General features: G+C 39.3%; 1 protein-coding gene across 1 annotated transcript in view; it reads left to right on the top strand.

Moving 5' to 3' along the window:
• The window catches only part of Upk1b (uroplakin 1B), a 31,330-nt gene that overhangs the window by 14,486 nt on the left and 1,193 nt on the right, over positions 1-15,651 (top strand). Inside the window, exons 4-7 of the mRNA XM_047564877.1 lie at positions 1,520-1,594; positions 2,242-2,364; positions 7,518-7,697; positions 11,910-11,993. Of these exons, the coding sequence (XP_047420833.1) occupies positions 1,520-1,594; positions 2,242-2,364; positions 7,518-7,697; positions 11,910-11,993 (462 nt within the window). The remainder of the gene's footprint in view (positions 1-1,519; positions 1,595-2,241; positions 2,365-7,517; positions 7,698-11,909; positions 11,994-15,651) is intronic.

Here is a 15,651-nt window from a genome sequence, read left to right as displayed (position 1 = left end):
TCCACTTTTAGAAAACAAGTCTTGCAGCTTAAGGTGCCAGTTGGTTTACTTTTCCTTTAAGCAAACTATTGTCCTGGTACCCAGAGAATGCAGAACATTGACATTCTCTATTTCCCTAATGTGAGTTAGTTCAAGAACAAATGTACCCCCTTTGAAGGGTGGGGAAAGGAATGAAAGGAAGAGGGAGAAGAAAGGCACGTGTCCTAAAGACAGCCTTCACCTGCATCCCAGTCCTGTGTGTGTTTGACACAGCCAGGAGGTCTGAGCTGGGGAGGGAAAAGAAGAAGTAGTGCCCTCTCCAAGGGACTGACAGGGAATCACCTGCACCCCATGCCACCTTTTCCAGAGTCCCACTAAGGAGTTCTGAGACTCTATGAGAAGAGCAGCAAATCTCTTGACAAGGAGAAAGGTGGGAGCCAACACAGGGAAAAATAATATAGGGCCTCTGAAGGTCTCCTGACTCTGCAGCCAGAGGATCTTACTGTCCAGGTAGTGAGGCAGCAGAGGATCCTGCTCAGAAAGCTTCCCACGACCCAGGAAGGAGGATAGTTTCCCTGCCCTCCCCACAGACTCTGGCCACAGTGCCCCTTCTCAAAAAGGACATGGGGACCAAAAGTGCATGTGCAAAGCTGAGGAAGGCAAAGGTAGAACTCCCACCTAGACTTAGAGGACATTTGCTGCCAGATATTTTCCAGCTAGAAATAGGGGCAGTGTCACACACAGGGAGGCATTATGCGCCACCGTGGGCATGCTGTCCATGTGCCTCATGCTCACACACAGCACAAACCCCACCACTGCGGCTGGTGAGCTCTGTTTCACTCACATGGGTGAGGGGATGTGGGAGGAGAATGTCACTGAGACACTGTGCCTGGAGGCTGCTGGCTCCTCTCTGCTGAGACTGGGTCTGGTTAGGAGGGACACCATGTGTTCTGTTTTATCTTTTTCTGACGTCTGAGATTCAAAATTTTCTGCAAACCATAAAGAAAGTCTCTCCCAATTAGAGCAGATTTTTAAGGCTCTCCATTATGTGGAATACACTAAGACTGCCTGCCACTGAGCCTGCACTTTTTGAAGATTTTTGCGCACACACCACACACACACACACACACACACACACACACACACACACACACACATCAGTTCATTCTCTTGCATTTGTTTTTCCCAGTTAAACTAGAAATTCAGGAACTGGATGAGAAAGCTCTATCCACCCTGGTCATACAGTGACCTCTTTGAAGATAGGGGTCTCTTCCCCAAATGGGGACGTCAGTCAACCTAAATGACCATTTGTTCTCTGGAGAAAATCGGAAGGTTTTGCTCACTAGCATCAAGCCTTATCCCAGCACCTAGCAACAAGCCCCATTCCAAGTAGCTGATCAAAGAAGTTTTGTGTAATAACTGCGTGAATATTCAGATGATTATATTTAGGTAAAAGTGCTGAAAAACTATCGCAATCAATTGGGGAAGTCACTCTTTGGGAATAAATGTAATCCTTTTTACTCATTTGTTTCTTTTCCAGTATTTCATTCTGATGTTTATAGTATATGGTTTTGAAGTCGCATCTTGCATCACAGCAGCTACACAACGGGACTTTGTGAGTATGCTCCCAAAAAGCACAGAGCAGAAATGATAATGAGTTGCCATTACCATAATAACATAATAGCTGACATGCATTAAGCCCTTGCTATGTGCCAGCCATGCTAATATGCACACTAATAAAGATATTTAAATTTACTTACTACTCAGAAACCTAAGAGATAGGCAGTATTTCCTGTCATTATACAAATAAAAAAAATAACGAGACGTAAGAAGGTAAAGACAAGACACGCATCTAAAGTTGCACAGCTGGCAGGTGAAGGAGCCCAGGCAACCTGACTCCCAGAGCCCAATCTGGTAACCCATAAGCTCATCTCCATCTGCCATGACCACTGACCTTCTAGTGGGATGACCCATATTCTACCTCAGCTGTGACTTATCTTTCCTTCTTCTTTTTCTGCGGTTTCCCTAGTCCATGGCACCCTACAGTAACTGTCCACCCTGGTCATATAGTAACCTCCTTGAAGATGGGGGTCTCTTCCCACACGGGGACTTGAGCCAATCTAAGGCTGTCTTAGCCCACTATACTTGGTATCTCTGAAGTATAGTTTTGCTCCAAGAGAATGTTCCGAGGAGAATAATATTTTCCCTTCTTTGGGCATTGGTAAGCTAACTCTCCCTCTTGTTTTGCCTCTATCCCTGTAGTTCACACCAAACCTCTTCCTGAAGCAGATGCTGGTGAGGTACCAAAACAATAGCCCACCGAGCAACGATGACCAATGGAAAAACAGTGGAGTCACCAAAACCTGGGACAGACTCATGCTCCAGGTAAGGTGGGTGGTCCTGGGAAGATGCCATTTTGTAGCTAGACCAGTGGCCAGTTGGATATGCTTGGGGATGATGTCAGCATCTCTAGGGAGCTTTCCTCGAGAAAGAGACTTGTGACAGGTAAGGTCATCTATGGCTCTTAATTACTGGTGGAGGCAGCGGTGGAAGAGGAGAATGTTGAACACATGACTCAATGGAACCCCTAATCTGTTTTATTTCAGGCCATGATTTGCTTACTTTCATAGGGGTAGATTAAAGAAATTTAAATTAATCATATGCTCTGCCTCTTAGAACTCAGGTCTCATTTACATTAAAAGAAAAAGGTTTACTCTGTCCCAAAGTGAATTCCAATGGTACTTTCTGCCTATCTTACCTTTCTGGTACATTTGTATATCTCCCATGTGTCGCTTCTATTAAGGACCAGGGGATATGACTTGATTTTAATCCCCCAATTTTTTCTAATTGGCAATCAAACCATTTATCCAGTTTATCTCAAATATCATTAGAAGTCCAAGTGTTCCAGAATATCACCCCCATATTGCCATATGTATATCAATTGTTATCTTCTACATACCCCCTAATATGACCCAACTCTTCCTACCCCTGCTCCTGCTCCCTGCCCTACCACCAACTCCTCAGTCTGTCATTAGCAAACTCCCTCATAAACTCCACTCCTTCTTTGAACTCATCTTTTCTCTCTTGCTTCACTAGAAACCTGAGTGCTTCCTAGTGGCACTGCCTTCCCTTCACGCTCTCACTTTCCCCCCTTGTCTCATGTACTATAGGAACTGGGAATTGACTAGGTGTCTTCTTGTCCCACCTGACTGCCATATTATTTCCTTCCTTCCTTCATTCCTCTGTGAACACTTGAAATTCATGACATCAGTCTGTATCACCCATTACTTCTCTTTATTAGGATTATTTATCAACCATCTTCCTACTGGCCATTCCCTTGCCTTCCCTGGGGACTTCAACATCTCACTCACTGTCCACTCTTCACTCGGATTCCTGTCGTGGACCTAGGATGAGACATCAACCTCCACATGGGTGACTCAGAAACATGTGATCTTTCAATTCCCTGCCCTACTCCTTTCCAAAGATCTTCTCCTCTACCTCACCTCAGCCACCCTCTTCCATGACCATCACCAGTGTGTCATCACCAATAATTATGCTAAGAAAACCCCACTCTGTTCACTATCTTCTATTATGTTTTCATTTATTCTTCTATCTCCATTCCAATAATCTTTACTCCATCAGGACCTCTGATTAATCAGCCACCTTTTCACTCTGTATCACCCTTTTCATGTTCTCTTCCCTCCTCACCTGTCCCTCATAGCCTCCTTTACTCCCTTACCTGTCACTGATCATTAAGGAACTAACTGACACCCACTGTGGGAATACAACTTTCACCCACTCTTCAGCCACACCCTAAGAGCCAAACATCACACAACCATGGTGACTAAATTTAAATTTGTGATCATAAGGCTCAAATTGGCACTGTATATATTTCCTAGGATTTTTTCTCTGAAAATTCATTTTCTAGTACTTCATCTATTCTCCCTTCTCTTCACATCTGTAAACTCTCTCCTCCCCCTCACTCTCAGTTGGTGATTTCACCTCATTCTATTAAAAATATAGAAGGAATCAGACAAAAAACATCTCATCTCTCTATCACCAGATCTGCCCATTTACGTTTCTGTACCCATGTACTTTTCCTTCTCTCCAGTGATGACAAATGGACTGTCCGATATCCAATTCCTTGGTTTTCACTCTGCGTTCTCTCCTTCACTTCATCAACCTTCCCTGCTCTTATCTGCCTCATTAGTTTCCCCTCAAATCAGCCTGTAAGAAATCCTTCAGTTGTACATGTTTTTTTAAAAACTTGCTCAACATTCACCCCCTGTCCTGTCCCACAACTGTTCTATTTTATGACAAATCTCAAAAGAGATGCCTACACTTGCTGTCTGCATTTTCATGCCTCTCATCTGCTCTCATCCAACTACAATGGGCTTCTGACCCACCACTCCTCCAAACAGCTTTTATCATGGTACCAGTTACCTCCGTCCTGCCAACCCCAGAGGCTGAGTTTCTGTCTTCATCTTATTGACATCCCACCTGCATTTGTCACATGGGCCACTCCTTCTTGGCCTCCTTTGCTGGGTTTTCACTCTCCTCCCAATTCAGTGTTAGAGTACCACAGGGCTCAATTCTGGATTTTTTTAAAATTTATTTTTATTGTAAACAAATGGGATACATGTTGTTTCTGTTTGTACATGGAGTAACAGCATACCATTTGTGTAATCATACATTTACATAGGGTAATGATGTTTGATTCATTCCATTATTTTTTCCTTCCCCCCACCCCTCCCGCCTCTCTTTTCCCTCTATACAGTCCCTCCTTCCTCCATTCTTGCCCCCCTCCCACCCCCCATTATGTGTCATCATCCGCTTATCAGTGAGATCATTCATCTTTTGGATTTTTGAGATTGGCTTATCTCACGTAGCATGATACTCTCTAATTTCATCCATTTGCCTGCAAATGCCATAATTTTATTATTCTTTATAGCTGAATAATATTCCATTGTATATATATATATATATATACCACAGTTTCTTTATCCATTCATCAACTGAAGGACATCTAGGTTGGTTCCACAGTCTGGCTATTGTGAATTGAGCAGCAAGGAACATTGATGTGGCTGCATCTTTGTAGTATTCTGCTTTTAAGTCCTTTGGGTATAGGCTGAGGAGTGGGATAGCTGGGTCAAATGGTGAGTCCATTCTAAGTTTTCTGAGGAATCTCCACACTGCTTTCCAGAGTGGCTGAACTAATTTGCAGACCCACCATCAATGTATGAGTGTACCTTTCTCCCCACATCCTCGCCAACACCTATTGTTGCTTGTATTCTTGATAATTGCCATTCTAATTGGGGTGAGATGGAATCTTAGTGTAGTTTTGATTTGCATTTCTCTTATTACTAAAGATGGTGAACATTTTTTCATATGTTTGTTGATTGCTTGCAGATCTTCTGTGAAGCGTCTGTTCATATCCTTAGCCCATTTGTTGATTGGGTTATTTTTATTCTTCACGTAGAGTTTTTTGAGTTCTTTATATATTCTGGAAATTAGTGCTCTATCTGAAGTATGAGTGGCAAAGATATTCTCCCACTCTGTAGGCTCTCTCTTCGCATTGCTGATAGTTTGCTTTGCTGAGAGAAAGCTATTTAGTTTGAATCTATCCCAGTTGTTGATTCTTGCTTTTATTTTTTGTGCTATGGGAGTCCTGTTAAGGAAGTCTGATCCTAAGCCAACAAGTTGAAGAGTTGGACCTACTTTTTCTTCTATAAGATGCATGGTCTCTGGTCTGATTTCAAGGTCCTTGATCCATTGTGAGTTGATTTTTGTGCAGGGTGAGAGATAGGGGTTTAGTTTCATTCTGTTGCATGTGGATTTCCAGTTTTCCCAGCACCATTTGCTGAAGGGGCTATCTTTTCTCCATTGCATATTTTTGGCACTTTTGTCTAGTATGATAAAATTGTATTTATTTGGGTTTGTGTCCGTGTCCTCTATTCTGTACCATTGATCTACCTGTCTATTTTGGTGCCAATACCATGCTGTTTTTGTTACTATTGCTTTCTAGTATAGTTGAAGTTCTGGTATTGTGATATCCCCTGTTTCATTCTTCCTGCTCAGGATTGGTTTACCTATTCTGGGTTTCTTATTCTTCCAGATGAATTTCATGATTGCTTGCTCTATTTCTGTAAGGAACGTCATTGGGATTTTTTTTTTCATTGGGATTTTAATTGGAATTGCATTGAATGCATATAGCACTTTTGGTAGTATGGCCATTTTGACAATATTAATTCTGCCTATCCAAGAACATGGGAGATCTTTCCATCTTCTAAGGTCTTCCTCAATTTCTTTCTTCAATGTTTTGTAGTTTTCATTGTAGAGATCTTTTACCTCTTTGGTTAGATTGATTCCCAAGTATTTTTTTTTGAGGCTATTGCAAATGGAGTTGTTTTCCTCATTTCCCTTTCAGCTGTTTCGTCGCTTGAGTATAAAAATGCTTTATATTTATGCATGTTGATTTTATAGCCTGCTATTTTGCTGAATTCATTGATGAGGTCTAGAAGTTTTCTGGAGGAGGTTTTTGGATCCTCTAAATATAGAATCATGTCATCTGCTCAATTCTGGACTCTTAATTCTTCTCTGTTCCTACCTAAATCCTAGCCTGAAATCAGCACTGCTCAAACTTAACCATTTTCTTCCCCGAATGTTCCAATTGAAACAGAATGATTATTTCTCCTAATTAGCTATTTCCAATTCTCCAATGACAAAATCATGATTTTTTTCATCAAGTTTGCTTGGATACATTTATTCTAAAAGTTGAGAGATACCTGTAGTTTGAATTTCCTCCCTTGAAACATTTAGTAGAATTTATGATAAAGAGGAAAAGTGATATGGGTTGTTTATCCTCTATCTTGAATTCTAGCCAACATAAGGATATCAGTTACATGTCAATTGATCTTCCTTTTCTGTGTAGAGGCACAGCTGCATGACACCAGGTTTTAACATTTTTTCCAGTTTATTTTCTTCCCTTATAAATGTAATACACAATTATCCAGAAAAATGGTAAAAATGCAGAAAAGCAAAACAAGAATTACTCATAATTTCTATATCACTAATTTTTAATTTTATGCATTTAAATTTGCTCAAATGTAACATTAGAATAATTATACCTCTCACATTATTGTATCAAGACAGTGTATTAATAATAATTAAGATTATTACTATGAGCCAAGCACTGTACCAACCTCTTAAGTATATTACCTCATTTGATCCTCACAACTCTGTAGACACTATATTTATCCCAATTTTGCAGTTAAGGAAAATGAGGCTTAGAGAGTTTAAAACATGTCCAAAGCTACAGAGCTCATTAAAGACTAGTAAAGTAAAAATTGTGAAACATACTTTGCAAACCCTAAATGTAAAGTAACCATACCTTCAACTCCAGTTTGGGAAAATTTTAGTGAACATAAGATATGGTATACATTCCATATCTTCTTTCTCTCTGTAAAATCTCGGTTGCTACCTTGATGGCTCTTGGAAAGACCATGAAAAAGAATTTCATATCTCTTATCCACTGGCAGGATCACTGCTGTGGTGTAAATGGTCCATCCGACTGGCAGAAATACACATCCGCCTTCCGGACTGAGAACAATGATGCTGACTATCCCTGGCCTCGGCAGTGCTGCGTTATGAACAACCTCAAAGAGCCTCTCAACCTGGAGGCCTGCAAACTAGGAGTGCCTGGTTATTATCATGATCAGGTGAGTCCCCTCCCCTCCCAAGACCTGCCAGAAGGTTCTCTTTATGAGGAAAAAATAATGGTCAACTGTCAGTACTAGTTTCCCAGTAAGAAATTTTGTATACTTTTTTCCCCCCCTAAACTCATGTTAATTATTTCCTTCTCTGTGAGTTAACTATGAATGCTAATCTAGAATTGATATGGGCACATTTATATTTTAATAAAATAACAAAACAGGAGAATTTCAATGGTAAAATCCAGTTTTGTTTAAATGAAGGTTTGTATAATGCCTAGAATTGGTATTTCAAGAAACAGTTACATAAAACCAAGATTTGCTCTATTTTTGCAAAATGTATTTTGAAAGGGATGATACCAAAAAGAATGTTTTGCTAGTTTTAAAGTAATGGCAATCACTAAGGGTACATGCAGTAATTAGGCATCCACATTTCCTATTCATTGGTAATATAAGGCAATCTTAATAAAATATTTGATTGGTGATTTGGGTCAAAGATGGTTTACACACGGATGGTTTATGAAAAAGTGTTCCCAGGCAGATGAGGATAATATGATGATGATCATGAAACATTTATTGAGTTCTTACTAGATACCAGATGCTGTTCCAAGTGCCATTCATATACTAACAGCTTTGATGCTCAAAAGTAGGTGCCTATATGATCCCTATTTTACAGATGAAGAACTAAGAAATAGAAATGCTAAGTAGTACCTTGCCCAAAGCCATACAACTAGTAAGTGGAGTCAGAATTCAAACCCAAGCAGTCAGGCACCAGGGCACAGACTGTAAGCCAACAGACTTGGTAATGTCCCCAGAAACCCTGTGGAGAGCTCCCACACAACTGTAGTCACTGTGTGCTAATATTGCACACTGAAGTTGTGTACTGCTTTGGGAGTTACCCCTTTGAGGAAACCTAGTTGGATGCCAGCTTATTTAATAACTGAGGAATGTCAGGCCCTTTAGTGTAGGAGTAAATGATACAAACTGCATGTTTGAGTGACAGGCACTGTACTGCTGATCATCACACCACATCTGGCAAGGTGCTCAGACTAGGATTGAATGCATTAGTTCAGAAACAACATCAAAATGATAGAGATGATTCTGAAGCAATGTTCAGAGCAACCCACATTTAGCTCTATGGCAGCTTTGTTCTGGAATTGTTTTAATCAATTATTTTCAGAGTGTTATAAAAATTAAATTTGTTGCTTATAATCGCAGCATGAAATAAACTATCACTCTCACAACTTAAAAAATGCTTTCAATATGTCAACATAAGAACTGGCTCATGCAAACCAATCTTGACTGGGTTGTAATTATTTACACACTATCACCTCTTTGAATAAGACCAAAAAAGACTGATCAGCCTTCAGATAATTGGTTTATTTCATAGCAACACTTTTTTCTCTAGCACATATAACATTCTAGTTATGAAAACAAACCTAAAACTGTGTATTTTCTGAAGTTCAAATGGATAAAGATTTGAGGTTAAGTAAGATTTAACTCTTCCTCTTCTCACTGTCTTGGCACCTCCACGTCAACTTTGACAACCCTTTCACACCTTGCTTTTCAGTTCCTTGATCTCATCTGTCTTTGATATCTTCAGCTCCACCACCTGCCAGCTGAACCACAGTCACAAATCATCATCACACAGCCCTACTCCTCCACCAAATCCCTTAGTTCTGCAATTTCTCCTGTCCCTGATTCTCTGTGCTCCTACTTCCTCAACCTCATTCATTCTTCATCTTCAACATACTCCCTGATTTTTTAGTCCTTTCTGATTCTCCCCATCTTGCTCCCCTAGTTTCACCCACACCCCAATCTCTGACTTATAGGTCCTGCTAATTTCCTCCTAGAAATCCTTTTCCACAAAGTTAAATGTGTTACTCAACACCTACTATATTCCTGTTATTGCATTTGGCACCCTGCTCTGTCATGTTTGTTCCTAAGTTTATTTTTTCTGAGTCTCCTTAAGGACTATATAGTATTCATCTCCATATCTTCAGTCCTTAGCATGATACCTGGCACAAAGCAGGCACTTGATAAGTGTTTGGTGGGTAGGTGAATAAAGAAGCAAAGGGCTGTCATTTTTTACATTCACATTGTAGAGTTTTAAGATTTGCCATGCAGAAATGAGCTGCTACGGAATTTCACAGGTCAGATATAAATATATATGTTCTATATCATAGTTCACCTGCTTCGGAAATGCTCCATGCAAATACTGACACTACGCTTCAGGATAGTATGATGTAAGGAAGTAAACACCACTAAAATTATTACCATCGTGAAAACATACTAGGGGAACAGATGAAAAACTATGATTTTTGTCTATGAGCTACATGAAGGCAAGACCCATTTCTGTCTTATCACAGTTAAATGTCCATCCAGCACCTGACACCTGGCCTAAGAGGGCTCTTGTATATGTTATTAGATGAACGATCCCTCCCAGGAACTTCAGGAAGATGGGAGTATTTTGTGAACCCTCAAGTGTGTTGCAAAAAATGCTTTGTAATCTTTACTTAATACCATGTTCCATTTGCTCTATAAATGTTTATCAGCTATCTTCTATGTGCCAGACACTTATTCTAGGTCCTAGAGATTCAATAATGAACAAGACAAAATCTCTGCCCTCATGACTCTTGCATTCTACTATGGGATACAAAAATAAACATGTCATCAAATAAGTGGTAGAAATCTAGGTGGTGATAAATGCCATGAGCAGCAATAAAGCAGGGTAATGATACAGAGTATGACTGAGGGAAGATGTTTCTCTCTAGTTGTCAGGAAAGGCTTTATTGAGATGATATTTACAGAATTCTGAACTAAGTGAGAAAATGAGACACTGGAAGATTGGGGGAGAGAATTCTAAACAAAGGAAGCAAAAAATGGTAAGGCCCCGAAGTGAGAAGATTCTTAGATTTCTGGAGGAACATCAAGGAGGTCAGTCTGATAGGGCCAGGATGTGTGAAGGACAGCTATAAGGCAAGGAGGTATCTAGATCTTATGAGTACACTGAGGCCTCAGGGAGACCAGTTGGGAGGCCATCGTTAGGATCCTGAAGTGAGGCCTGGGAGGCCAAGGTGGTACCTCAAGATAATAGAAAGCTTTTGGATGGGATATATTTTTAAAACAAAACCAAAAAGATTTGCTTGAGTGTTGGATGTTGGTTAAAGGAAAAACAGTTAAAGATAATTTCAAGATTTTTCATTTGGCCATTTAGAAAATGGAAATGCCTGCAATATAAATGTAAAAGAGTAAAATGGGGAAGAAATGAAAGAAAAACAAAGGGAGGATATGATTGTGGATTAATAAGGGACTGATGCAGAGTCATGAGGGCAGAAACTCAAGTGACCACCTGTAGCCACTGGATGGAGCCTACACTTATGGTCAGCTCAGGGTATTTGCTGAAATTTGCTGACATTTTCTGATAAATCTAGCACATTTGCCTCAGGACATCATGGTCCATGGAATTGACCCTTGTTATTGAATTTCCTACATATTCCTATGAATCCTAGGGCTTTAGTATAGGTTGCTCAGATGGTAGTTCTAGCCTTACACATGGATATTAATCCAGGACTTTGTATGGTGACTAGGACAGATTATGCCATATATAAATACTTACTGGATTGTGGCATGTATGAATAAATGAATAAAAAAGTTAATCACTCTTTTGCATACATATCATGGATCTTCAAGATCTCACTAGAATCTAATAATGTTGAAATAATGATGTCAGATGAGAATTTAGGGAGCATGATGTAGGAATTCCTTTAATAATTATTTTTAAATGACAACAGAAGATCACTAGTTTTCATAACCAGAATCACTTTTACTTAAAAATGAACAAATCAAAAAGTAATTCTGCCTTCAAATCAACAATAAAACCTTTGGGGAGGAAAAAAATTTAAATTTTATTAAGTCCATATTATCCACATATTCAATATGGGGAAAATATCACGTATGCTAATAGCAACACTTTTGCTGGTAAAACTGAGTGATAAAGATACAAATAAATGTGATGTAGAATAATTATTCAACAGCGTTACTTAAGTTCCTTTACCAAAACACTTCTAGTAGCTGGCTGTCCACAAGAATGTGGAAATAGCCTGTTTGTGAAACTGGACTTTGGAAGGCATCTATCCAAGTAGTAATCTACTTTCCCACTGATCTCTTAACATCTTTTGTCCTGGTTCCTCTCACACCAATGTGGATCATCCCCTCCAGGGCTGCTATGAACTCATCTCTGGACCAATGAACCGACAGGCCTGGGGGGTTGCCTGGTTTGGATTTGCCATTCTCTGCTGGACTGTGAGTATCTCCTGGCACATGTTTTATTTCTGAAAGGGTGATGATAAGGAAAAACCTTAAAATTGTCACTGGTTTTCTCAATCACGCTAGAAGGCCAGGAAACAAAACCACAAAGCTGAAAGCTAGTCAGTAGACTTCTGACAGCCAAAGAAGACACTGGGGCCCCTTGAGGTGTGGGGAGTTAATATCCCTCCAAGGAAAGGATATGCCCGACTTACCAGACCTTCTTCTACCTAGGAGGATATACTTGCCTTTGGGTGCGACTACCTCTTCCCCTTGCCCAGACTCCAACCTGCTGCTCCAGGTCTCCAGATCTCAGTATTGCATTACAATTAGATCCCAAAGACTGTCAATTATCTAGATGGTTCCTTCCCAACACTTATTCACCTAGCTGCTTCCAAAATGTTGTCCTTGTTGGTCTCATCCTTTCCTAGTGCCCTCTCTATCAGCTGCACGTGCAAGCAAGAGATGAGAGCCATGGTTCTCAGCTCTGGATGCACATTAAATTCTCCTGAAGGAGCTTTAAATGAACAAACAAACAAAAACTAAAAACTTGGATCTCAGTCCCTGAGATTCTGACTCAGTTGGCTTAGGGGTAGGGCCCAGGCTTTTTCCTCCACCCTAAATGATTCCAATTTGCTGTTGAAGTTGAAACCACTGCATTCAGGAAGTGGTCTCAAACTTTTGTCTTCGAGCCCCTTGACATTCCCAAAATGTATGAAAGACTGTAAAGAGTTTTTACCTACAAGGCCTAAATCTATTAATATTTATCCCCATCAGAAATTAAGATAGAAAAAAATTAAATATTTGTTAATTCACTTTAAAATCATTTATAGGAGGCTGGGGATGTAGCTCAGTGGTAGAGTGCTTGCCAGGCATGCCCATGGCCCTAGGTTCAATCCCAGCATTGTCAAATAACAACACAGTTATGATAGTAATAACACAATTAACAAAAAGGACATATTTTGGTGGGAAAAATTACTATTTTACAAAATGAGACTCAATGGTAGAGTGCTTATCTGCAATGTCTAAGACCCTGGGTTTAATTCCAGCATTGTTGAATAATAAAAACAACAATGCACTTACAATAACAATAACGGTTAACATAAAGAACATCTTTTTGGTGGGAAAAACAACTATTTTACAAAACAAAAATGAGAAAAATGTCATCATTTCACAGTTTTTAAATATCTTCAAAGTTTGGTTTAGTAGAAGATAGCTGGAGTCTCATATTTGATCTTTCATTCAATCTGTTGTAACATGTTGACAGGGTTGAAGGATATGAAGAAAATACATCCTTCTTATAGATAAAGAGTTCAAAAAACAGGGATGCTTAAATAACCTTATCTGAAGATAATTGTGAATATTCTTTTGAAACTTCATCAAATTCCACAAGTTTCTTATATATCAGTTGCAATATAGAATCTGAACTATGTTAAAAAAACTTTTCATGTTATTACATTAAATATGTTGCACTGGTCTGTATTACTCTTTGTATAAATCTTTTACTATGCATAATTCTATACAACAAGAATTGTCTATTTTGGAAAATATTGGTTCACTGTGTTAGGCAGATCTTCTAAATGTTGATTGGTATCTTTATGCAACATCAAAAGATCACATTTGTCAATATCATCACATTGGAAAAGATCTCAAGCAATGGGATGCTATCAAGCTCATGGTGACAGATCAGGTTTCCAAAGATCTGATTTTTGCTTGAAAGCTGACATTTATTGCTAAAAACATATTGTCAGTTGTTTTCCTTGAAATGACAGACTCAGTTTGTAAATTTTTGAGATAATATCTAACCAAACATCCAAGTCTGAAAAATCATAGCTGGTTTGTTAATCATTTTTTCAAGTAAAAATAGTGCTTCATAAAAAAAAAAAAAATGGCTAGGACTGCACACAACCCAGGTACTCAGGTGCTTTTCTTCCAGACAACCATATTTCAGGATGCCAGAGGACTACTTGTAGGTATATTTCTTTTTGTCATACAGAATGTTTAAAAGATGTGTACTCAAAGGTTGAAATGAAAGAAAATTCACAATTCTTACTGGCTTGTTGAGGATAATCTCAAGTAGAACTGGTATTTGTTTTTTACTACAAGTATACAACAGAGAAGAATATACTATGACTACTAACATATTTTAGTGCCTCTACCTCAATTCTTGCTAAGACCAGAGCCATTTTTTACCTTACACCGGTTTTGCACCATTAGTGCCAATGTGAAACAGTGAAAAGGCAAATAGACCCTTATAATTGTTTAAGCAGTCTGGACATCATGGACACCTGACAGGTTATTTAGGTACCATGCTTTGAGAAGTACTTGTTCAAGGGTAGTAAACTGAGTGAGGCAGGAAGGAGAGGGAAGTCAGCTCCTTCAAGGGTGTTTTATGATTCCTTGATCATAAAACAACTCCCCTTAGGAGTTCCCACAACACCCTGTGCACAACCCTGTTGTGGAACTACCCTGCTGTTTTGCATTTGACTGCCCAAGGGTTGAGGATCAGCTGCTCTTTGCTCCCCAGGACATAGCATGGCACATAGTAAGGGCTCAATAATTTGTTGAATGAATGAAAGCTGATAATAGTTAAATTTCTGTTCAAGTCAGTTGGCAGGAACTGTACAATGATGTTTAAAGGCTTTTGAGTATCTTACAACTCCAAACCAGTTGTACCTTTTGATATTTCCACAATATGAAGTGGATTTTAGATATAGTAAATTTTTGAAATTCAGAAGATGGAAGGGAAGGGACTTAAAGGTATTAAGGATCTGCTATGGACAAGATACCATATCAAATACTTTTAGTATTAAATCCCCATGACAGTAGCTTGGTAGATAGCCAGTCTTCTATTTTACAAGGAACAGCACTTAAAGAGAACTCTTGGGCATGTTCAGTTTACTGTTAGCCACAAAGGGCTTTCCCACAGTGCTTAATCAGATAAACTCTGAAGCCAACCACCTGGCTCAGAACCCAGCACCCACAGTTCTATGAATTTGATTAAATTCTTTATCTTCTCTTGGGTTCTTCAGAGGATTTTGGAAGCAACAGTGCCTGATGAATATAAGCACCCCTAATAAACATTAGTCTCTATTTATTATTATTATTATTATTATTATTATTATTATTATTATTATTATTATTTCATTCACCTCTCTAGCTCTGGGGTAGGTAAAGTGTTATATTTATTTTACAGATGTAGAAACTGAGGCTCTGGAAAGATAAGTGACCTGGCTAAAGTCCCCTGGGAGGAGTTGCCAGACCCAAAACAGAGCCCAGATATTCCAATGCCTTGCCCAAGTCAGTTTTCTTAGGTTTTGGGTTCTGTAGCATTTTTCAGGGGCAGCTATTCCAGATCACAGGCATTACAGGAAAAAGGGGAAGTCTCCTGGAAAGAGATTCAACACTTGGTAGTAAAAAAGACTCTAACCTCAAAATGTTACCTATTAGAAATGAGACCTCACTGGAGAATAACTAGTCCTGATAGTAAGAAGAAAGAATTTCCCTAGGAGGTTAGTTTAGCACAGAAGTAGGAAGAGCAACCTCAGAAGTCAGGGCATCTAGGATGGCATTTGGGATTGAAAAGCAGGGAACAGGAACGCAGCCTCTGAGTGGCAGGTTATAATTGATGCTTTAGAGCAGGATGGACTACGTC

Source organism: Sciurus carolinensis, chromosome 9, assembly GCF_902686445.1.
Source record: "Sciurus carolinensis chromosome 9, mSciCar1.2, whole genome shotgun sequence".
NCBI lineage: Eukaryota > Metazoa > Chordata > Mammalia > Rodentia > Sciuridae > Sciurus > Sciurus carolinensis.
The sequence above is the reverse complement of the archived record's forward strand: the minus strand, read 5'-3'. Positions and strand labels throughout refer to the sequence as shown.